The sequence below is a fragment of the Perca flavescens genome, chromosome 15 (genome assembly GCF_004354835.1).
Source record: "Perca flavescens isolate YP-PL-M2 chromosome 15, PFLA_1.0, whole genome shotgun sequence".
Taxonomy (NCBI): Eukaryota; Metazoa; Chordata; class Actinopteri; order Perciformes; family Percidae; genus Perca; species Perca flavescens.
In genome coordinates this window covers 12592443-12618712 of record NC_041345.1, presented here as the reverse complement: position 1 = coordinate 12618712, position 26270 = coordinate 12592443, and the positions used below count along the sequence as shown (strand labels likewise).

At 38.7% G+C, this 26270-nt stretch overlaps 1 protein-coding gene across 1 annotated transcript in view; it reads left to right on the top strand.

Annotated features, from left to right (window-relative positions):
* The window catches only part of LOC114570293 (ras-related protein Rab-26), a 59901-nt gene that overhangs the window by 3392 nt on the left and 30239 nt on the right, over positions 1 to 26270 (top strand). Inside the window, exons 3-4 of the mRNA XM_028600553.1 lie at positions 22374 to 22415; positions 24421 to 24487. Of these exons, the coding sequence (XP_028456354.1) occupies positions 22374 to 22415; positions 24421 to 24487 (109 nt within the window). The remainder of the gene's footprint in view (positions 1 to 22373; positions 22416 to 24420; positions 24488 to 26270) is intronic.

Here is a 26270-nt window from a genome sequence, read left to right as displayed (position 1 = left end):
CTACATTACCCACTAGGGGTGTCACGATTCTCCAAATCCTCGATTAGATTACATTTTCGATTCTCGTTTTTTACATTTATTTTTGTAGACTAGACTTTTGTGCAATATAATATCCGACCTTTGTTCGCAGTGTACCACACTACATTGTCAAATTTAAAACATGTATTAACAACATAATGTAACAATAACTTATATCTATAACCTGCCATCTAGTTTCTCTTTTGTAACTGCAGAAAATGACATTCAAGTTCACAACAAAACAAACAAAAAACAATAAAACAGCCATGTCCAAAGTCTTCTCTGAACAATTAAGTGTCTTAACAAACTATTTCTGAACAGTTGAACATATACCACGTAGATTGACTGCCATGTTAGTCGGGCTGCCAGTGTAAGAATATGGTACACGCATATAGCAGAGGTTGCAAACTGTGGCTTTTTTGTTGACAACGCGAACGTTGGCAACTTCAGTGAAAGAGGAGGGGGTTCAAGTTCTGTCGATGGGTCTCCTGCATCTGCAGTTGCCATGCTATCTTTTGACTGGCTGTAGCTAAATTAGAGGTTGACTGACTCGCAGCACTTCAGCACTAGTGTTGAGGAACTGACCGAAGAGCCGGTTAATTAACCTGAGTAGTTTCACTGAACCGGGAGAATGAACGGCTCACTCCTGTTTTTTTACCTCATTCGTGCCGGCAGCACTTTGCTCAAGCTGAGTGCGATTGGCGTATGCTCCGTTGTGTGTAGCTGAACCTCTTCTGCTACTGTGTGTGTAGTAATCTAGCTCATTAGCGCCTCCACTGGAGTGGTGGTAGAATCAATCAGGAAATGCACTACCTCGAGCAGGCTACACGTGTGTTTTTCTATATTTTTTTTCGCTTGGCAAGCCGACTGGACGTGACATGGGGGCGTGGCAGCATCGAGATTGTGACTTAATTTCGGTCAATTTCGATTTTAAATTGTGACACCCTTATTACCCACAATGTGACTCAACTGCCAACATGTTGGTCAGAGATTTGGGTGTTATGCTAGTAGCGGCTGATGTAGCCTCAAGCTGCTTCCTCCACCAATCTTTCTGAGCTCAGTGGAAACTCTGCATGTAAGTTTAACTTGACTTGTTCCTCCACCCATCTCTTCTACCCTAAATTAACTTATTTTAAAATGCTGTTTTAAAGTTAACAGCATTACATAAGTCCACGTTAGATCCTTTATTCTCTTGGGAGGCATACTCACATGGGCTGCCACTGTGTGTGCGTGTGTATATGTGTGTGTGTGTGTGTGTGTGTGTGTGTGTGTGTGTGTGTGTGTGTGTGTGTGTGTGTGTGTGTGTGTGTGTGTGTGTCAACCATTGTATAGCCCTGTGAGTGGGTTGGAGGAGTTTGTGGGTGGATGAGCAGTTGGTTTATTTACTTATGTAACGTCTCTTATAACACTGTCTGTGGTCCCGATGTACATTTAGGCCTATCTCAGCAAAGCAGAGGCCTTTATCAGCTATATTTGCCCGCTGCATTTAATGGAGGAAGGAGTACAAAACTCATAAAGTTTGGTGCTTAGTCTGCTCTTTTGTCATATTGACTTGTTATTTAATTGCAGTGTGGCACAGAGCTGGGTGATGATAATGTCATTATCATCCCATTCTCTTCTGCATGGTTTCTTGTTGAATGGTTCAGTTTTTCGGAAGTGAAAGAGACCTCCATGACTTATGAAGATCCTTCCTGAGTCAAACTGTAGAGTTAATGGCATATTTTTATTATATTTTTTTATTTTACATATATTCCCAATGTTTACAAGTACCGAATGAACCAAAACAATCATCATAAGCACACTCTTAACAGAAACATACTTAACCCACAGTTCATGAATGCATACATGTTAAGGTACCCTCTATGTGACTGCACAAATCAAATAAACAGAGTGTTGTGAAAAGTTAATAGTAGGAAAATATGAAGGTCCTATGTGTTTGTCTTCCCATGGAGGATACACAGAGAGAGACAGGGAGCCAGTGAGTGATTGCTATTTTTAGCAAAAAACAGTTTTGATCCCTTTTTAGTTGGTGGGAAAGACGGGCAATTTGCTTCGTATGGGGATTTGATCCATTTCCCACTTCAAAGCTGCAGCAAGATGCTATGTTTTCTTCCCCCTCTTGTTTATTGTAGTCTCATCTCATTTAAGCCCCAGCATGTTCTTAGGATTACATAGCTGCACTGGTGCCTTGTTAGGCTTAAAATACATTGAGTCAGAATATGAAATATAATTCCACACAAATTCATTTTGATTATAAAATATCAATATAAGGGCCATGAATTCAAAGGCATTGTGAAAAACAAGACAGTACCCAATCATAATAATTCCATGTAGATCTTACCTTGTTCTGTTTCTCAATCTCATTCTGATTCATAATTACTGCTAAACACTAATAGGAAAAAGAACTGATTCTATATGGCCCTGTGGCACATGACAAATAGACCACATCAGGTTAATTGGATGATATTTCACCTCTATAGCTCGCTAGTAATCAAACATAGAAACAATGCTTATACTACAATTAATATTATAACTTACCAGAGAAAGTGGGGTCTATTCACTATGATGAACCTAAACTTCCACATCACTCTGTTTCATATGAAAAGGATTAATGGAAAATGATTATATAAATTAAGATCAATTTTTACTGAGATGCAACTTTATATCTTTTTCTTAGAAACTGACAAATAATAAAGAAATGCCCGATTTGCATAAAAGTGGTAAAAATCATCACTTTCAGGTTTTTGCTTAAACCAAATTTTGCCAGAGAGAACCAGAGAATACAGAACACTTGCAAACGACGATGCAGCATGTCCAGGTTATCAGTTGCCATGGTAACGCAGGTGCTAACCGATTGGCAAGGTGACTGGGACTGACCAGAGGGCAGAGCTTGTCTCGTGCTTGATTAGTAAGTAAGTAAGTAATTTATTTGATATAGCACCTTTCACAGATAGAGTCACAAAGTGCTTCACACAAAAGACATTTGATTAAAAAACATTAAAATCCAAAACAGAAAATAAACAAGCAACAACAAATGCAGTTTGAGTGAGGATTCAAAAAACCCAAAATTACAAACATGAGACAAAAGCTTGTTTGTGAGGCTCATAACGTTTTTGGCCTGTGCGAGTGGTGTGGATTTTCTTTTCTTTATTTTGTTTCAATCAGGAGGTCTTAAGCAGTCGGTGGAAGGCATCATGTAGGTGTTAAGGACTCAGGCATTTTGCTTTTTGCTGTCTGAGTAAAAAAGACCTCTGACATGTTCTTTATGCTCCAGCCTGCTGTTTAATGTCCAGGTGAAATATGGATTTGTAACATGCATGGACACACAAGCCAAAAAAACACACAACACTTGACTCTCCTGAGTGTTGTCCTGTCCATTTCTTTATGCATTATATTACATTTAATAATCACCTTATGTCACTTGTAGGTCCATGCCCTGTCAGTAGAACAGTGGTTCCCAACGTGGGGTCCGGGCACAACTCAGGGGGGCGGCAAAGATCACAGGGGGGGGCGCAAGTCTTTATCTGGTTTGAGGTTGAGGTAAAAAAAATAATATTTGCACATGTTACACAAATTATGATAATACACTGGAATATATAATGTGTACAAAAGTCTGTATAAAAACTACATATTTTTGTTCTCGCTTAAAAAAACCTCCAGGACCTCTTAACCTGGGACCCTTGCTGTCATCAGGTCATCACGTCAAAGTGCTGATAGCTCCTCTGTATCAAAAAAGAAAGTAAGGCTCTATCTCAAGAGTTACCTCAACTTCGGTTTCGGGGAGGGGGCTCAGCTTTTCTTAGACATGAGTAGGGGGGGGGCGCCAAGGAAAAAAGGTTGGGAACCACTGCAGTACAAGACTGTAGTCTCCTTTATGAACTGAATCAGGAGCAGCTCTGTAACCCAGAATTACCAATTAGAAATCTCCTCTTGTCTTTTGTTTTAAGGTCTGGCTCTGCAGGGCACAGATAAACAGATTAATTGCTCTACCACAGAAGACAGCATAGAAACAAACTGCACATTTACTCATTGACTAGGATTTCTTTATTCTTACGCTAAGTTATGAAATTTAATTTCATTAGAGACATTAAACTCATTAAAATATGAAAAAAACATTGTCATTTAGAATTTATTTAGACAAATGTATATTAAACTAGGTGAGGTGAAATCTTTCCAATCTTAAAGATGCAGAGCGAACAAACACTAAACAGCTTAATACTAGTGATGACTTGACGTGTTTTTCATACATTTTTCATGTAAATTCAAATATATTAGGCCTGACCTTTGTGTTGATAATAGAAACAGTCATTTTAGTCATTCATAGTTTTTCCATTAGTCTGACAGAAGCATGGAACCGTAATGCTGTTGTTTTGGCTGAAAGTTGACATAATGCCTTGTGTTGACGCATTGTGTTATTCAATATTTTTCCTACTGTCAACAAATCCAATGAAAAGACTAAAACCAACAATGCATTAGTCATTCACTCCATACTTTCTAGCTTCCCCACTCACCCTGCCAGTAGCACTCAGGCCCAAACACATGATTCATACAGTTTGGGACTATTTTCAACTGCAGATTAATACACACTTGGTGGTCAAGTGAATATTCACAGCAGCATTACAGTGTATGTATGTGGGATAAAAATGTGGAATACATACAAATTACAGTGCATTACTTTTTCTAGCTATATATATTATGGTTATTGGGATTTAGGGTAATGCACTTCTATTTCCGTAAAACTCATGGACAAAGAACAACAGTGTATGGTGGGAACTGTCCATGGTGCTGAACTCCTTCACCAGACTAGGGTTCAACCATGGACTGTATATAAAACTAAATAACCCTAACCTTAACCCCAGGTTCAATAAAATCTACATATAGCGTACAAGGCTACCGAGTCTAGCAATCTGTAGCCAAATATTTGACATGTCAGCCAGCCATCTTAATCTGATGCAATCAGGTTTTCAATAATATCAATTTTCCATGATGTAATTGCCTACATCCATTATTTTTCTGCCACTTTCTTCCCCGGCATTCTATTTCGCATTTTGTAAAAATAATGTGTGATGTGTTGTTTGTTTTTTGTTTTTTGAAGGCAAACTTTTTTTTTTTTATTTCAACTAAATCCCACAGTTACAAAGAGCGGCAGGAAAATTGATGAATTTATCTTAGCTGTAAAAAACAAATGTTATTTACTGAAAAACAACATTGGCAGATTCAGAGATAATTATTTCTTCATCATTGTGGTTAAAATGTCTTCAGTTTGAAACAAAGCTTGAAAAGCAATTTCTTTGAGAGACAAACAGAGGATTATTAGGAGGGAGCAAAAGAGAAGGAAGGAAAACATACTGGGTAGAAGCACTAATGAAAGATACTCAGAAGGAAAGACAATTAACAATATCACTGCAACAAGCCTTTCCGATGTGGCGGAAAAACAACCTTTTTTCTCTTTCCCTCTTCACAATCTACCTTGCCTCAGGACACCAGGGATAACTAATCCTTCAATCTCAGTTGACATAAATGCAGTGTGGGGAGAAGAGCAGCACTTCTCACCTCTACTGAGAGACAAGGGAGCTGCTCCCAGCTGTCAGTTATGTCTTTTAAGCCCCCAGTGACAGACTTCTTTTGCAACTACAGATTTCACCTCTCTGCACCCTAAAAGCATGACTTGTTTGACTCGGGAAGACAAAGTTTGAATGATGCCTGTGAGAATAGATCATCAAACTGTGAGCTTTTTAACTTGAAAGGTGGCAATCTTAGTCTATTGGTTTTGTACTGACATTCATGCTTCCCAGATGATGCATCATAATGACTTTGGTCATTCCCTGACTTTTCCTCTAGCGCCACATTTGTGGTTTTGAATAAAATGTTAATCATTAAAAAGCCTCTCTTATTTATCTTCAGTCCTTGTTAGCATCGTGTTTGGTTAATTTGTGTCACACTTTGATGGTTTATCTTCACAATGTTTTATATTCAAACCAAAAATCTAAAGTCCTTCCTTGTAACTGTGTATCAGGTAACTGTACAGCCTTTTTATTATTGTGAGTTCAAGCAGAAAAAAACACTTTTCTTCTGCCTCTTTGTGCCATTCTGGAGCTTCACTGCCTGACTGTGTGTGAATTTACGTGACAGCCTCTCTGATTAAGATGTATAACCACCCTTGACCTCAGTGACGGTCCCTTTCCTGCTCCTGCTTGATGTGTGAACAAAATGTGCAATATTTCAACTCATATTGGCATGAGATGTGTGCCGCTACATTAAAATGTGCCCAAATGAAGTCAGTTATCACAGACCACACTCTGCAGCCCAGGACACATAAGACAACACAACACTGCCTCCATACTCCAATGATTTATTTCGAGCACTCTATCTAGGAGTGGTCCATAAAATATATCCCTGATAAGTTTAAGAGACATCCATCACACCTGGCATACTAATTCATTTCACCCTATTTGTAGTTTGTATTGTACATGAGACCTATAGATTAATGATTTACCCTTGCAGCGCAACATCATCTACAATGGATGGGCTTGAGTTCATCACTGAATAATGGGTGGTAGAAACTAAATCTGAGAGCAACTGTGCTTCACATACTGTATCACATACAGGCTGGGGTAAGGATTGTTGTTTTTAGCCATGTTAGCGGCATGGCTCGAGGGATTTGGTGATCCTCTGACTTTTCCTCTAGCGCCACCATTAGGTTGGCATTTGTTTATCCTACTCATTAATCAACAACATACAGTAGATGTTAAGGAAAAACTCAGGAGCAGCACAACTCATTTCACATACATGAAGAAGATTCGGGAGACCTTGATGACTTACACAGAAGCATTTAATGAACCCTCAATTGAGGAGACAATTGAGCAGGCAGCACAGTTTAAACACAATGTGTTACAGTTTAAACACAATATGTTATTGTCCAAACTCTCTGAAGTTCCTGTCTTCAACAAGGTGTATTTAAACTCATGCTGGAGACATTACGTTTAGATGAACCTTAAACAAAGATATTGCTGGTGCCGTAAACACAGATACTAAAGCCTAGTTCAGTCTCTCTCTCTGGAAAGTATGCTAAAGTGTGGCTGGCCCACCGACCTCCAAAAGGAGGCAGTCCTGAGACAAAACATCCCCTTATCATGTAGCTGCCTACGTAGACTCATTGAATCTGTAGATAGACAAACAGTTATAAATGAAGAGGTTTAATTGTTAGAGACCTGGTGTTGTCTAAGCTTTCCCTTCTCATCATACCACAACATGGTGTTTCCGGAAATTCAACCACAATACACATCACTTGTAATCTCCTGTAATACTTGCCATCACTATCATCGTCTGCTTTCCCAGAGAGGCCACTCCCCATGTTCCATGATTCCACTCATGACGCTTCCTCTGACACCTGTGTGTCACAAGTTGGACCAGAAGTTTTGCACCTCAAATCAAGTTTCCCTTTTTAAGCACAGCAGGAGAGTTTCACACAAAACAAGACAGCACCCACTGATTCAGATTTCACTTTCCTCTGATGTTATTTTTGGGTGTAATTAGCATGCATGTGGGGGTTGGGGCTATGAAACAGGCAACTGCAAGATCTTCACTCAAAATTTCAGTTGTCTGATTTTAAGATAAATTCAAGTGGGGATTTTTTTCGTCAATGTGCTCCTGCATTTAAGGACATTACAGCCTGAAAGAGGCATTAGGAATAAATGTTAAAATCAGGCTCACCCTCGTCCTAATTAACCAGGATCAAAGTCAAATAATGCTTACAGGAGAAGTTCCTTTTCCAAAAAGAGAGCACCTTCTCTGAATGAACTTTTTTTTGTATTTTTTTTTTACATTAATGAGGCATAAAGCTGATGCAGCACCTACAGAAGCATTGTAGTTGCGTATGTGTTTAATGATGTCTTCATTGTCTTTGGTGAACTGACCAGTGCAGTTTGTTGAACCAGTCATCACCAATGACTGATTTATAATGTATCTATTTATTAATAATAGACTCTTGAATTATTAAAATACGTCCAGTCTTATTATGCAGGCCATGTTCAAGATTGTCTTCAGGTGTTCAGAAAATTCTGTCATATATCGGGCTATAATGATGGACCCAGCCACCTTAATGGAAGAATGTAGCTGGCTTTTTCTATGTAAACCATTTACGTGATAATTTTAATTTAGCTGTGAGTTTGCTTAGATGCATCACCACAGTGGAGATAGGGCAGAAAGACACCTACACTCCCTCATCTAATGACACATTGGAGTGACTGTAAACTCTCCACTCTCTCCACGTAAATGAAGGTCTGCAGTTGATGTTAGACACCAGTGAATCAACATGCAGTGTATATATATGCCCAGTGCAGCCCGATTCATTCGTGAGTAGGGCCATTGTTAGTGCCAGATTTTAGCTCATCACAGATATACTGGGACAAGGCAAGTACGACATTGGTGACAGACTGTTCTAACTTTAGAAAATAAATTTTAATGTTATAATACAGACTTGCCGACACCACACACTACTAAGGTACTGTTTTTATGCCTCTGGAAGCATTATGTTTTGGGTTGTCCATTCGTCCAGTTTGTCCAATTCTTGTGAACGTGATATCTTAGGAACGCCATGAGGAAATTTCTTCACATTTGGCGCAAATGTCCACTTGGACTCAAGGATGAATTTATTAGATTTTGGAGGTCAAAGGTCACTGTGACCTCACAAAACACGTTTTTGGCCATAACTCCAGACGCTAATTATGACAACACAAATGTCTAATAAGATAAAATGATGTAGTGATAACATTTTATAACCCAAAGGTCAACTTCACTGTGACATCATAATGTTCTGCAAAAATGCTTTTCAGGCCAATATTCAATGCCATAAGTCAGGAACACAGGGGATACATTTGATTGAATACTGAATTGGTGACACTAATCTTGAAACGGTGGTGATTCTATAGCTCTTCTGTGCTGCCGGGTTGAAGATGTGTGTAAAGCATCCCATTTCGCCAAAACAAATACACATAATAACTTTTTATTAAATTCATTCAATTCACCACATATATTATGACTCTGGACAGACATGGATGTAAACAGCAACTTGACTGGTTGGTGGGGGCATACAACCGCAAAGCGGTAATTCTAGTTTATAGTTCTGATTTTGACTTACTTTTGATGATGTTTTGATGTTGTTGTTGATACAAATTTTCGGTGCAATATAAATCTTGGTCACAACTCTTTAATAACCATATTTAAGGGATCCTTATTTTTTATTTTGTTTATATTTATAACAAGTGCAGGTGTGTGTAATTTTGACGAGTGTAATGTTAATACAGTCAATGAATGTTTTTCACATTTGCAGTTTTATACACTTGGAAAGAAGTTTCATTTTCCTTAGTCAAAACTACAAAGGAAGTGATGCATAACAAATGTCTGTGTTCAAAACTGTATCTTTACATTGCTCTAACATTGTTGATGTTCTTTGTCAAACCACCTGAAATTGAAGCTGTAAACTTTGAATTCTTGCCTGAACTCTGACCCCCATAATGCCGAGCCAATCATCCCACCAAGACATGCGATTCATCAGGAAGGCTGTATTTTCTGTGGTTTGGTCAACCTCTTGTCAACAGTGTTTCATGGTTGCCCTGGAAGACTGAGCCATCGTGTGCTCAATAGCATTGATAACAACTTAGTGGCTAAAAGGGATGAAAATGTGTTGGATAGTCAGTTCACTGATCTCAATTTAGCTGGGTTGAAGAAGAGAGATTATCTCATTTTTATTATGTTTACAGGGAGATGATAGGGAAAAAACACAGAGAAAGTTAAAAAAGAATAATTGACTGTGGCTCCAGATACTGTGTGTGCTAGACATTAAACATTAAAAGTCTCTTATGAAATATATAAATATATAATCTCTCCATCAATAGATTATTGATGGTGTCTCACTCATCATCATGAAGGGATGAAGTGAAATCATGAAGTGAGATGCTGGTGAGGTTTCCGTTCAATTCCATTCAGTCACACATTCAGCAGCACATTTATTAGCTGTCAGTGACACACATAATATACAAACTCAGACTGATAATGATGCTGATAACAGATGTGGCAACCACAAATGAACCAGGAGAGACCCAAGCAGGCAACTCTTGTTATGCACCTGTTTCTTTCTTCTGACTGTAGCCAGACATTGTTAGCTGTCTCTCCTACATCACTGCTGCCAAATCATGTTTGTGAAAACTGGCACGGTCTGCTGACTATTCACCATGATTTGGGATGCACGCGATCTGTTCCAATGCAGGCAGTTTCTCTAAGCTTATAAGTTATTTGCTCCAATGCATACAGTGAGAAAAAGGATAAAAGATAGGCTCCATTTATTAGGATTAGTGGTTTAGTCATTTTTCAAGCAACAATGCTGCAGTTGATGGTTGCAGGTTCTCAAACGTGAGAATTTTCTGCTTTTCTAGGTTTTACATTAGTAAATTGCAGTGGTGGAAAGTAACTAAGTACATTTACTCAAATACTGTACTTTTAAGGTACTTTACCTCAGTATTTCCATTTTCTAGTACTTTATACTGATACTCCACTACATTTTAGAATTAAATATTGTACTTAACTCCACCACATTAATCTGACAACTACTTTATAGTTATAAATTAATTTGCAGATTAAGACGCGTAGAATCCTGATGATATATGGAGAAATTGAATGGTTATAGATTAAACTATACAAACTATCCAACAGTATAAAATTGTTAAAACTGCCTCAACTCTAACCAGCTACAACATTGAAACGATGCTTGTTCATTAATGCATCAGTAATATCACAATATTATAATAAGCTATATAATAATAAAACACATAGTAGCATATTAATTACTTTTACTTTTGACGTTTTTGAGTATGTTTAAGTGATAATACTGTCACACTTTTACTAAAGTAAGTTTGTGCGTGTGTGTTTGTGTGTCTGTGTGTCTGTGTCTGTGTGTGGGTATGTGTGTCTGTGTCTGTCTGTGTGTTTTGCATCATAGCTGAACTGTGATGTTTACATTATTATACAATGCATTTTCAAGTGTCTGTTTAGTGTGTGAGTGTCCCTCCAACTATTAACAAAAGGCTGGTCCCATGATTCATTGCTTCATTTGTATCAGAGATGAGTGTTTCTGATGTTTCTCTCTGTTTGCTTATAGATATTGTGCCTGTAGTCTTTATTTTAATTTTATGACTTTAAGAACTGAATGTATTAAATTCCATAAGTTATCCATATCTAACCGTGATTTACACACTGCATGTTAAGTCTTTAAATTTGGTTCTAGAGTGAAAAGTTGCAGATACCATCATATGTATGTGTCTGTGATGCACATTTTAGAGAGCAAGGACTGAAAAGAGAATATAAGACAGCAGGGAGAGAGGCAGCTTTGGCATGTGAGAGGACGATAATGGACCTATCATAAAAATCAAGCTCTGACTTGTTGATTACATCTTCCTCTGAAAGCTTCCGCTCCTCTTTGATACTTCCTCTGTCACTGTGCATGTCACTGACAGTCCATCGCCTTACACATGGCTGTCTTACGTAATGCATCTGTCTTTCACTTGTTTAAAGCTTCTATACATTAATTTTATATAGTTATAGTTGGTACCGTATATGATGGCTGACTGATTTCTCCATTATCCACTCTCTCCCGCCTGCCAGCCTGTCTGCCAGCCTGCCTTCTCTGAGTGGGTGCAATGTAAAGTGCCAAGCTTGATCATGCCATCAAGTGGCAGTAATGTTTTTGTTTTTTGCTTGAAAAATGAATTGAATTAAGATGAAGAGCTATGAGCCAGAGGCATAGTTGGACACACAAAAACAGGCACTCTATACGTATGTGTATGTACTGTATATGTGACCTTAGTCTGGATCAATTGCAGTTCATTTTCAGGATAATCGCCAGAACATCCTGTGGGCCAATGTGTGTTGCTGTTGTCTAACTCCGTTCTCTTTGGGAAACAACAACATTATTTGAGCTAGAAAGGTACACGCTGCAATTGGATAGTTTAGAAGAACATTAGGATCATGCAACAAGTCTGGCATGCTTGGTTCTTTCGGGGAATAAATAAGTAAATCATTTCCCTTTACTTTTATTTCTGAAAGTGTGTGTGTGGGTGTGGGTGTGGGTGTGGGTGTGCGTGTGTGTTGCATTGCGTGGGGGTTCACTACTGCCTTGGGAGATGTTTGTTATTAATAAAAAGCAGCTTTGCCACCTGCTGCCCTAATGTCACTGGAACTTAGAGAGGCGAGCCCCAGGTAGCACCATGAATATTTAACCATGGCATGAAAGAGGTGGGAAGTGACTTGTTGGATTATGGGGGCATTGCTGGATGAGGCTAATGAAAGATGCAAGGGGAGATGGATGTTGTTCAACAAAGTTGAGAATAAGGAGAGGAGAAGGCTAAGCGGGTGGATGAAGTAAATATAGATTTCGACAATTCAGTAGTTTTTACGGCCTGTGTATTCAATGCTTTTTGTGTGCCATCTGAGGACAATATTTGATTTAGATTTGAAGGTTAGCCAGGTAAACAGTTTAGAACACAACTCTACAATGTACACGCTACAAGGTGTTCTACCTGGATTGTATTTTTGTGTACATATTAACCAATCAATTTGATGCTAGATGATTTTGCAATGTAAAGAAAATCTAGAAGCAATTTTTGCCAGACCCAAGTTTTTGTTGGTTTAAACCATAGACTGTTAATATTAATGGACAGAGCATGTGTGACGTCAGCCATCGTGGTTGCGGATGTGACGTTTTAAGACTCGAAGGAGTGAGGGAGGAGCCGTAGACAGTTGGGCGGTATCTGACTGTATTTTCTTTTTCTTTTTTATTTTTCTTTTTTTGAGTTAGCAACGCTGCTTACACCCTTCGTTACGTTACACACGTTCACTGGCAATCTGAATGCAACTTCTGCTGAAAGCTAGCATACATAATTCAAGGTAAGATTTAGCTTTGCTAGGTTTTAAATATATCTTTGTCCCATAGTCATATAAGAGGAGTCACACTGTAAAGTAAATGTATCTGATGTTACCATGTAAATTGTCTGTAACGTTAGCTAGCCACTTATGGTAAAACATGCTAACGTTAATTTTCTGCAAATTGAAGTTTAGCTACGTTTTCCTAATTTAAACGTAGTGTCAGCGAAATGCAAAACGGTGATTGTCAATGCTTATCATTATCTAACGCTAACTATTAGCAAATGTTTAACCAAGTTTCTTAGAACGTTTGGCTAACTGTAATAACTATAAAGCACCGATAAAGTCTTGCTACTGTTAGCAAGTATCATCAGTCTATGGTTGGCGCATTTAGCCTTTACATACTTTTAAGAGCTAATGTTAGCAGAAATAAGATCATTTAACTGACTTAAAGTTACACTAAAGAACAATACACTGTTGTTAATTCATCTGTATTCTCCTAGATAATTAATGAAGTACAGTTACATGCTAGTGTGCATATATATTTAACTATGAGGGGCTCAAATGGAAATTGATGACTCTTTTTCTTTCTTTCAGAAATAGGAGTGTGGAGAGCCATGATGGCATGTGCACCCAACCCAATTCCTCAGAATTAAGTAATAGTTACTTTTATTTTTCCACTGTGCATTACAGACAACCAACAGACTGTCACACTATGCTCACTGTAATTGTAAAGGCAGCTTTTATTTCTTTACCCAGGCATTTGGACTTGACTGAACAGTGCTGCACAAGTGCTTTAAGCTTTATATGTTAAGCTATATTTTTATATTGTGGTTTGTAATGTCAACCACTTCTACTGTAATTAACAATGTGGCACTAGTGATTCAACTACCTCTTTTTATAATGCAGAATTCACTTGTGACAGTGAAGTTTGCCTTTACCTTGACCCACAGAAGTGATTTATGTTTGGAATTTAAACTGGATTGTAAAAGGTGAACTACATTATTTAATTCATCACTTTAAACATAATTAAAATATTGCCAGTGTTTGTTGTTTATGTAGTTTTTGAAGTTAATGCCCATTTCAATGTGAAATAAAGGTCTTTCTAAAGCTACATTTGTTGTTTTTCTGAAGTAACTATAGGAACATACAGTATTGTAGTCATACAAGACATTGGTAATTTGATAGAATTTGTAATTGATTAAAAGTGTCTATTTGGGCTTTAATCAACATATATTATTACTTAAATGTTACCATACTTACTTGAAAGTTGACAAAGGATCAACAAAATGTAGTTTGTGCTTTTCTTGCGTGTCTTTATGTACTTGTCAATTTTAATCACCATAAAAACACTTCACCAAAATCTTTTCAGATTAATTTATATATTTGAATAGATTTTAAAATACGTAGTCAAGTGTTTAGTAGGTAATTGAAAATGCACTAGGTATGGTTTAATCTATGTAGGGTTAATGTAAATTCATTGTAACAAAAGTATGATCACAAATTGCAAAGAAAAAATAAACAACTTATTCAATGTAATAATTAAATCAATGTACCTTATATTTACTGCACTGACATACAAACTAAAAACCATACAAGGACATGCAATGTCAATATCTAATTCTAACAGTTTAATCCTATACATAAAATATCTCAATTATATGCCTAATACATATTTCTAAAGTGCTAACTTTTAGGTTTCAATGGTGAACAGAACCCAAATGCAGACAGAACGCAGAGCCAGGAGTGTGAATTAACAGGTTTTATTTAAAGTATCAAGTCCTGTTTCTGAGGGCGGAAAAGCACGTCAAACTTTCCAGGATGGAGAACGGGTCGTTGCTTTCTGGGAAGGAGCGGGTCCGTCAGAGGAATAGTAGGCCGGCTAGTGGTGGGGTCCAGTGGTGGTGGCTGTCTGCTCCGGTGGATGGCAGGAGTGAAGCAGTAGCTGGGGATCAGGTTCCAATGGCAGCTGAGGCACAAGAGAAAGGATAAGGACAGGCAAATGTTTGTAATAGACAAACATGTAGTTAAGGCATGGTAGATTGCAATGAATTATATTAATATATGCGCTTGTACATGAATCTATGCTTCAGTTGAGGATATGCAGTATTAAGTAAACATACTCCTACATGTCAAATTTATCTTAGACAATGTGTATTGTACGCAACACTTTTAATGATATGTACATTTTGGTAATAAACAGCACTTGTAAATGTAGATTGTAACATGTATGTGACTCATCTTAAAACAGACTAATGTTCTGACAGACGGTCTTCAGATAGATTAGCAGACACAACTACAGTAAGTGGAAGAAAGACATCAGTGTAACAGCATCAACGCATATTCTGGCCCACTGCCCCGCCCAGAGACCTCCGTCTCCGAGTCTACGCGTTCCCCCCGCAGCTTTGTCCGAGGGTGAGGGTGACGGTGATGCTGTGTGGGTGCCGCCGCGGCGGGGATGATATTATGTGCCTGTCCTTCGGGCGCCTCCGGGTAACGTTGCCCAACTCTCGGGCAGGAACATATATTTCAGTATAGGCCTATTCAAGTAAAAACAGTCTCTGCTTGTCCTGTGCGAATGCGCCACACGAAACTCAGATGTGAGGCGGTAATTTCTAAATCACACGCAGTCCCAAAAGTATTCTAATCCCGTGCAAATATAGGGTTTAATATGACTTTGCACCATAGCATTAGCTATATCAGGCTTTGATTTTAAGCTAGCATTAGCTACCGTTACATGTAATGGTAGTGTTAGCTTGCGGGTTAGGGAGGCATGCGCATTGATTAGCAATAACACCACATATGGTTAGGGTTTTTTTCTGTGCAAACTTTGCCCGCCGGCTTTCAAAAAGAAAATCCGCACTTCAGTCACATCCACAGCAAACCTGAAACAGCACATTGAACTGATTGGATATGAAGATGAAATCGGACGCATAGTTTCAGTGTTAAAACTGATAAAATAATTGCTGTCTGTGGTTCTATATGGGCTGTGGCAATAATTTTGAAAAATAATAGCTCGCAGCAACATATGGAAAAAAAGAACTATGAACTAGTTCATTTTTGGAACTGTGAATTTAGTTAAAGGGGTGATAGAATGATTATATAGGGTATTTTACACTGTTCCTTAAGGTCTCCTAATGGGGTATGTAACATTGGTTGGGCTGAAAATTGCCCGAATGGTATTTTATTAGGCCCTTAACTACCCTGTGAATATGGCTCTATTTGGAACAAGAGCTTTTCTTCCAAATATGGTATGCTCATGAATATTCAGAATGAGCTACGCGCTGATTGGTTTGAGCAAACTACATAGAAACACATGGGAGACTGACAGCAGGTCTCATTGCAAAGTTATACATTGTTTGTCGGGCTATTACGTTATTAAATTCACTTCTGAGACTTTTTTAAGCGAGAAATCAACTATATAAAGCTCAAATATGGGACGTTTTACGAAAATTGATGGCTTATTGCAAATTTGGTAAGACTGTGTGTCGGAGTTCAGCTGCCTGTGTTGCTGCCTCGCTGCACGGCCTGCCTTCCTCCACAGACCCCGGCCTGCAGCTCCCCTCTTCCTGCTAGCTAAATGGCCCGTGTGTGAGAGTGATAGCGCGGTCAGCGAGCTTGTTACACCAGCAATCTCTTACAATAGTTCCAGTTAATCTTGGCTGGCTGTCAGCATAACTAGCTATATTTACAGTTTGAATTTTGTCACGCCACTTATACAACATATCTCTAAAGGTCTTATAAAGCTAACAACGGTGTCCGATTTCAAGTTAATGAATTTTTTTGTGAACAGTGGGGTTTCGTTATCTATGACTGTCCCTTCAATCCTAGCTATGTGTAGCTAGCTACAAATCACGGATAGTTAGCTTCATTTTTGGCGTAATTTCTGTATATTTACAGTTTGAATTTCATCACGCCACTTATACAAGATCTCCCTAAATGTCTTATAAAGCTAACAACGGTGTCCGATTTCAAATTAATGAATCTTTGTGAACAGGGGGGTTTCGTTAGCTATGACTGTCCCTTCAACCTTAGCTATGTGTAGCTAGCTACAAATCACGGATAGTTAGCTTCATTTTTGGCGTAATTTCTGTATATTTACGGTTTGAATTTCATCACGCCACTTATACAAGATCTCCCTAAATGTCTTATAAAGCTAACAACGGTGTCCGATTTCAAGTTAATGAATATTTGTGAATTTCAGAGGAATTCTAGGAGGAGCTAGCTCTCATTGATAGAGCTACATCCAGCCGCAGGCTCTATCAATGAGACTCGCGGACAAGCGGCGTTTATTTCCCCAATCGTTTGTTTAAATAACTCAACGCATTGTAATTACACACATTAAAAGATTAACTGGAACCTGTGGTAACAGATTGCTGGCGTAACAAGCTCGCTGACCGGGCTCTCACTCACACACACCGGGCATTTAGCTAGCAGGAAGAGGGGAGCTGCAGGCCCTGGAGCTCTGTCAGAGCACCAGCGTTTAGTAGTCCATTATCCTAAAACCGGTGACTTTGAGCGGGTATGGAGTGCTGTGGGCTGCCAGTCGTGACGGAGCTCCAAGTACCTCAGAGCAGGCTGGGGTGTGTAAAGGAAGACAGGCCAGGCAGCGAGGCAACAACACAGGCAGCACCGGCGCTGAACTCCGACACACAGTCGGACAAAATTTGCAATTAGCCATCCATTTTCGTAAAACGGCCCATATTTGAGCTTTACATAGTTGTTTGACAGTTGATGTCACACACTGAGGAACCATCCTTTCGCCTACTCAACGGCGTACAAAAATCCTGCGTGATGAACCTAAGATTTCAAGATTTTGATTCATCAGTCCATAGCATCTTCTTCCAGTCTTCAGTAGTCTATTGATGATGTTTCTTGGCCCAGGCAAGCCTCTTTTTCTTATTCTGACATCTCAGCAATGGCTTTCTTGCTGCAACTCGACCTATCAAACCAGCAGCTCCAAGTCTTCTCTTTACAGTTGAAAGTGAGACTTGCTTATTACGACCACTATTAAGCTGTTGTCCTGTGAGCCGCCTATCACGCAAGCTGTTGACTCTCAGAAACTTATCTTCTGATTGTGTTGTGGCTTTGGGTCTGCCAGACCTCTTCCTGTCAGAGTTTCACCCAGTTTCTAAGTGCCTTTTGATGGTGAAGAATACTGTACTCACTGACACCTTGACTTTCTTTGCAATTTCTCTGTAGGAAAGACCAACATTCTTAAGTGTTATGATGGTCTGTCTCTCTTCCATTGTTAATTGCCTTTTTCCCGCCATTTTTATAGCAACACACTACGTTCTGCAGTACAATACTGTTCAAATAATGCTCACGAGGGTACGATACCACAGTGTTATCCAACAATACTTTTATACAAACAGAGGTTGTTTTTTTTAACCTCAGGCAGTTTACCACTTACCTTTGTACCATTTCAAGCTATTCATTGGACTTGAACTGCTAAAATTTCAATAAAAAACAAAGAAAAATTGGGTAGTTCTAAAACTTTTGACCGGTAGTGTACGTAAATAAGTAAAAACCTGACAATATGTATTTTATTAAATGTAATTATATTAATTTATTCAGATAATTTCCCGGCTTTCCAACAAATTGAGCATACAGGCAGTTATCTCCAGTTGAAATCATTGTTGCCTCATGAGCTAAGGTCAGCGAATACAGCCCGACAATAAATGAATCCCATAGGTTGCATTATGTGTGGGTCTTGTGTAATGTGATTTATTGTGCTGTCTCTGTCTCCAGGAGAATACCCAGTGCATCTTACATAATTGAAAGTATTTGTAAAAGAGTGTCTTGTGGTTTGAAAGTGCTGACAAAGCTGTAACCAGGAGAGGAGAGGAGAGGAGAGGAGAGGAGAGGAGAGGAGAGGAGAGGGAGGAGAGGAGAGGAGAGGAGAGGAGAGGAGATTTAGACAAACTGCCAATCTAGAAAAGGAAATGTCTGTAATCAGCCTTTTTAATTAGTTTGAAGTGTCTGCTCTGTTTACACTTTGTCATCACATTATAAAGTTTCCGATTCTTACATTGTGGCATAAGCTTCAAGAATGCTGTAACTATTGCCCCTCTGCTAAATACGGTATTTGAGAGGATCTTTAGGCCTTTTTCAATTTCCTTGCAATGGAAGAATGCACACTGTTAGGCTCCAAATAAATATTTTTTTTCTCTGTTACAAGATCTTTCTCTTATTCAATTTCCTGACATAAAAATATATGTCAACTTGATGTTGAGACATGAGTATACAGTAGAAGGCTAATTATGATCTGAATCCAGGCGGAGGATTGCTGCTACAACAGATAGTGTGTAAAGAAAAGGAAGATGGATAAGAAGGGATACAGAGGATTAGTCATGCTTTTTAACTGGTGTGAAATAGGTTTGGGCAATATGATTATAAATACTGTAAGATGACAGAAATTTGGATTTACAGGATCTTTGCAGCACTGTGGAGATATTTATTGATTCATCAGGTATTTAATTCATTGGATTAGCACTGGATTTTTTTTTTTATTTCAATTGAGATTGAGCAAATGTACTATACAATGAAATTTATTAATATTGCGATATAAAATGACAAACTGTAATGCCCACCACTTAGAATGAATGGGGCAATCTTGTATTATAATCATCATCAAAACCAACTGATAAAATGAGAGCCTTTCTGTAAGCAGGGAGGTTAAAGGGGTTGAATATGTTTGATGTGTGCATCTGTCTGTTTCAGCATGACTTGGAACTCTTATACTAAAACTCTGCCTTGCTCCCTGCCCTCAGTTCTTAACCTATTCCCCCCATTGCTTTGATTTCTGATGTGTGTGTTAAGGCCAGGCAGCCTAATGCACCATTGAGCTCTCAGAGCAAAAGAAAATACATTGAGGAACAGCGTCATATAGTCTTTTTCTCATTATATTTATCAGTACAGTTCATTTGTCTCATACACAACCTTTTTGTGGCCATCATGCTCCTGTTCTTTGCCTCATGCTGCTGCCATTAATTTTTTATTGGCTCACACTTCACGGGCCCCTCAGAAAGCTCCTCATGCATTCGTAATTACTCATGTATCTTTTGGGGGGGGGATTAAATGGCTATCAACAATGTGTAGAGCAGTTTGTATTTGAAGATGGGTTCTGTTTGGAGGGTGTTTGCCATTTGGCTCAGGTAATGAAATTGACCTGAAAGTGGTGCAAGCTTCTCAGCCATCCCTCTGTAAATTGTATGTAAATTGTAACTACACAGAGCTGATCTTTGTCAGATGCCTGTAAGATGTTTAAGCTTGTGGAAGTTTTGAGACTAAAGGGGAGACAATGAAGTGGGGTTGGCAGTATGTAATCCACAATACCTTAATTTCTTATTTTACCACAGTAGTCATACTGTATAAGATGCTCAAATACTTTTTTATCATGCTCATTCCATCAGTACTCATTAAATCTTAAGTCTTATTATGTCCTGTTCTGGCTGATTTCAAGTAATTCCGCTTAGCAAATCCAACATAATTATCAGTGCAATCAAGCCCAACTAACCACCCAAAATCCGGTGCTATGATGAGCCTCTTTAACTGGGTCACTAAATATTTATGAAGCCTCCAAGCACATTGTGGGTTGTTTTTAGTGACAACAACAACAACAACAACAACAGGGAGGTAGTCAGACTCTGGTTCCTGTTAGAGCACACTTACAGTACAAACTACAACTCGATTTGCTCGTGAATATGTATGAGATTCCTCCTTTGCGACTCTCAGAAGGTAAATCAACCGAACATGTCAACAAAGACTGTACGTATCTATTTCTAAGTTCTCCTCTGGCAGATTAGCAGCATCTTGTCGGGGTTGAATATCTTCTGTTTCTCCTTGGAGATCGGGAAATTAGAAGGTCAGCAGCAGCTCTCAGAAACAATTTAATAGGGGATTATGGTGTGTGTGTGTGTGTGTGTGTGTGTGTGTGTGTGTGTGTGTGTGTGTGTGTGGGAATTAATACATTCCATGGTCCTCAGAGGATGAATCCAACAGACTTTAATGATCCCCCTGACTTTTTCCTCTAGCGCCACTGCAAGGTTAACATTTGTTTTTTTTTGTGAAATAAATCAAATATACTCAATGGACTGCAATTAAGTTTTGTATGGATAACCATAGTGCTCCGAGTATGATGAGGACAATTCATCTGTTCAACATCAAGTAGATGAATTGCCACAACATTTGCATGTTCTGGTTCAAATCTGTGGTTCTGAGTGAAATGCCAATTGCATGGATTGCTATTAGATTTGGTACAGGCATTCATGTTCTCCCTCAGGATGGCCATCACCTCATCTCACCATCACCTGATCCAAACTTGTATGTATCTAATACTTTGGTTTTTGACCAAATATCAGCAAAGCTAATAGCATCAGCAGCTGTGTAGGTCTAATAGCATCCTACCAAGCTAAATTTAGATGGAACAAGGCAAACATTATACATGTTAGCATTGTCAGTATAACTTTACAGAGCTGCTAGCATGGCTGTAGACTTTTAGTCTTTTTCATGCAAAACTGTCAATCATTTTCCTATTTCTGTCTGCTTTGCTGCTTTTCTTTCTATATGGTAATACTGCATAGTACCACATTAGGCTCATTACAATAGGCATTTTTCACTAGTTTCTGATATTCTATAAACAAAATGATTAATTAATCAAGAAAATAATCTGTAGATCAATTGATAATGAAAATAATCATTAGTTGCAAACTGGGGAAGCTGTGGAAGTGTAGCGTTGGTCTCACAGTGTAGATCAATAAGATGTCCGAGTCCCTTCTTTTTATAGGCCAAGTGGGCAAATTCGCTACAGGGACAAGTTGGCCCAAAATGTACTGTAATGTTTGGTAAAAAAAAAAGCAATTATTTTTAGAGTCAAATTATCTTCTTATGATTTGGAATGTCACCTGAGCCCAATGGGCATAAGGCACATTTGTTGCATGCGTTTAAGAGCAGCTCTACTTTACAGTTAGTCAAGTTATTTTTAACTTAAACCAACCCCTGGCATTATTTAGATTGAATTTGATGGCAGGTTGTTTAACTTTTGTGCATCTAGCTCTCCAGATAGTCACCCTATGGGAAACTGCACATCCATTTGGCTGAGCTTCACTCTGCTGTGTGGTGCAACAGATCGAAGCCGAGAGCAGTGGAATGTCACCCTAAGAGACAAAAGGAGGCAAGGAGAGTAGAGGGGTTTAATCCTCTGAAGGAAAGAGGCGAGACTTCATCAAAAGGGGCCAAAGTGAGGTGGAGACATGCAATATTGATGGAGAGACGAGAGTGTGGCTGCTAGATGAGAGGAAGAGACAGTTTAGTCGGACCACAAACTGACGCACTCACACCTGAGGTTGTCTCCTCTAGCACTGAAGAAGTTGTTGCTAGTTGGAAAACATGTTTAAATGCAGGCACTGTCACTTATGATTCCTTGCTTTCATTTCCAGAATAAAGTCCTGAACATTGATGGAGTCAAGGTGAAGCTCCAGGTAAGAACTTGTATCCTGACAATCATCAAACCCCTGTTTCTACACAATTTCTATAAGAATCGTCATCAAGAGAAAGGTGTAAACTAAATAAGAATCAGGTTCTAACCCTTGTGGCATTTTAGCCTCCTGTCAGAACCTGTGTCCAACTACACCTGTCTCCAAGATAATACCCATTTTAGCTTTAGCAGTGCCTGATGCATGTCCCTAATCGCACAAGATGAAGTAAAGATCTGTCTGTGGCCTTGTTTTGTGAAGAAATCAATGATCTGGTACAAAAAGCCTGTTAAAGATAATTAGGGTTTATCCATCTCCATAAATACTTTCTATTAGGCTTTGAGTTTTATTCCCTACTCCACACTTCATTGACTATTTCACTACACCTACTAACAACTCATATTTGATATTTCTCACAGAGCAAGTAATCATGTGAATCATCCCTAATGATCTTAATTAGGAGTTGGTGGAGGCTGGTGGAGTTGGCCTTTGCTCTGTAATGTATTCATTTGAGGTTAATTGGCTCGAAGTCCATTTGTAGAGCACCCTGTAGCATACAAACAGGGAGAGGGAAAGTTGTTTTTCCTCCAGTAATTGCCATTCTTCATTAACGCGACTTGGATCCTGGGGGGGACGTTGCCCCAGGGGAGGGGGAGGGGGCTGCATCTCAGAGAGAGAAAGAAGAGGAAGTGAGAGGGTCCAGAAAAAAATCCTGAAAAAAATAAAAATAAAGCAACCATCAACCTGCACAGGTCTGCTTTAGGAAGAGAAGAAAATGTAATTGCCATTGGAACCAAATTGTGATGAGAGACAGTGCTGATAGGAAAAAAAGAGGGACTTAATTAGCCTTATTCCACTGAGGTTGGACAATGGGACAAATGAAACTGACCACAGCTGACAGCTCGATATCATGACTCAGACTGAGCTACAAATTAGGATTGGGAACCTTAAATCTGTATGAATTAATATTTGTTATATTAACAATGGATCAAATTACTGTGTAATGTAAAAGGGGTTGTTCCCATTAGCTCTATGGCGTATTTTAGCCTTCACTCTTCACTTTCATCACTCAAGTTTTGCTAATTTTATCTCCCTGCATTTTGTTAAATTGGTCTTCAAATGCCTAAATAACGCTGCTCCCCCACCCCTTTGCAAAACAATAACAAGCGTTAAAAGGCAATTGTAGTATCCCTTTCCGTATAACATAATTTGCCCAAAGGGCAAAATTATGGAACTCTCTGCCAGACCACTTGAAATATATCCCAACATTAGCCACCTTCAAAAAAACAAACAAATTGTGGCTAATTCAGGAACATTATTGCTCTCATATTTAGTTTTTACACTGTGCTCTCTCTTTATACTTTCTTTCCTTTTTCATTTAATTCCATTTTATTTCATCTCTATCTTACTTTTAATAATGTTAATCTGTATTTATATTTTTAACCAAAACCCCTACTAGGGACAAGTGTTGTGAATTAGCTTCAGCTAAAAACACTAAGATACATACATCAGATGACTGTTTAAGCTTATCTGTGTTTTTTGTATGTGTCCCTATCTAAATAAACTTTAATAATAATCAACCTTGTTTCCAGCTACCACTTTGATAAACCCCACTGTATGCTACCTGCCCAGCACTAAATAGCAGAAAAATATTGGACTTACGTTAATCAGCTGGAAGTAAACATGACTCCTAATTAATGCTAATGTTGCATAGGTAACTGTTTGCTAAGACATATATGGTGATAACATGTCAATGTTGTCTTTACAGCTTGCTGCACTGCACCTTAGTGGCCCAAAAAAAAACAATTAATGGAGCTTGAAGTACGGATACTTTTCAGTGCTGAATTCATACGACAATGGACTGCATATCTCATTTCCATATTCCAGTGTTATCCAGTGTCACAGGAATAAATTGAATGGTTTCACAATGAGCTCCAGCGGGATGGCTTATTAAAAAGATAGAAACTTTGTTCTCTATTCAATGATTATCTTCCTCTCTTATCCTCTGCAGATCTGGGACACAGCTGGACAGGAGCGGTTCCGCAGTGTCACTCATGCCTACTACCGTGACGCCCATGGTGAGACACACACATACACACACCTGTATACGGTTTTATGATTGTTGTACTACAGAGGATTTATTTCTGAGTTACAAAGCAATCTCTATTTGTTGTTCAGATACCTGACATGCAACCAGTGTTTTTATATGCAGATTATGGCCTCATTACAGTGCAGTTTTAGTGTTACATCTTGGCGTACCACCTGATCCATGGAGTGTATTACATGTTGTGGCAGGTGGAGAGGAAGCTCTAATATGCATACATTTAAATACATTGGACACTCTTCCTGTGTACACATTAAGGTATATTAAAATAGAGTTTTTGGAGAATTCTTGTTTAGACCTGCTGTATTGCTATGAAAATATAGTTTTTCTACCAGTTATAATTCACAGCTGTATTAGTTTGAAGGTGTAGATAAGATTGTTTTGATTGATTGTCCACTGGGCAGTATTATCAAGCGCTAAGGTTTTATAACTATTCTCCTGGGATGGAAGGACATCCCATTCAGGATGCATGGGACTTTTTGATGAACTGTAATCAGTCATCACCGATGGGAGTGTGTCTATGTCTACTTTTTATTCCTCACAATGTACAATCACGTTATTATTAGCCATGCAAGTTCATTTAGAAAGCTCCTAGTAGCAACACTCCATTGGTTCCTTGTAATAAGCTGGTAATCAAGGCAGAGCTGCTTTTAGTAAATTGCTTTAATCAAATCCACATAACCGGTGTATGAGTCACAAACCTGAACCCTGAGCAATATAAAAAATATTACCGTCTGATTAGTCATGTTGCATCTTTCTTCAACCATCCAGGTTAAATAATTAGGAGAAAGACAAGTAAGTCACACAAACAGTGTCTGTTATCAGTAGTTATGATATGTACAGTGGGCAGCCATGTTCTGGGAGTCATTATTTCAAACAATCAGTGGGTATTTTCATGTAAAGCCAAGGACTATAAAGCTATTATACAGAACCAGGTGCACACCAGAGTCTAAATACAGTTTTCCCATGATGCTATTCCCAGATCACACGCACTACTGCTACATAGCATAAACAGTAAGTGTTTCAGTGAATAACAGCTTGATATGAGATGAAACGTGCCTGGAAGAACTCAAGGATTTTACCTTTACACACTGTCTGGATCTGTGTGTCTGTATAATCTATTTAAGTTTACGTAACTTAAGCAGGGACAGGTTGTGTGTGCAAGATTTAGTGAGTAAAAGTGGCCTGTGTATTATCCTCATTATGCATGTCATGTGTTGGAGGTTAGCCTGCGTCATTATAGCAGAATTTATTTGTCTCTGTCTCCTGGAAAAAGGAGACCCCAGAGGATGTTTAGCAGGTTCCAGTTTCAGGCAAGACGCCCGGGAACTTGCCTTCCTCTGAAAACCAGTTCACACATCTTTGAAGCATAGCCTCAGACATCTCAGTGTCAGGATTTTCAATTACTTTTTCATTACTACCATGAAGCATATCTCAAGATAAGTTCAGGCAGTTGCACTACCTATACCACAGAACTGTGTTTCATCAAGGATCTCCTCACACAGATGTGACCTTTTTAAATGCTGATCACCTTCTCAACTGTCTATTCTAAGTGCTGGAGTGGGAAAATAATTAGAAATAGAACATCAAACTTTTGGTGGCGCTTGTAGGATTTATGAGAGCTTGACAGGCTCATGTAAATGAACATCTTTTGTGCTGATGGTAATACCGCAGTAAAAAGAACTCCACTCATCACTTGAGCTAATGTAGATAACAAGCCTATAAATTCTGCTGACCGTGATTCACTGCAACTTTGT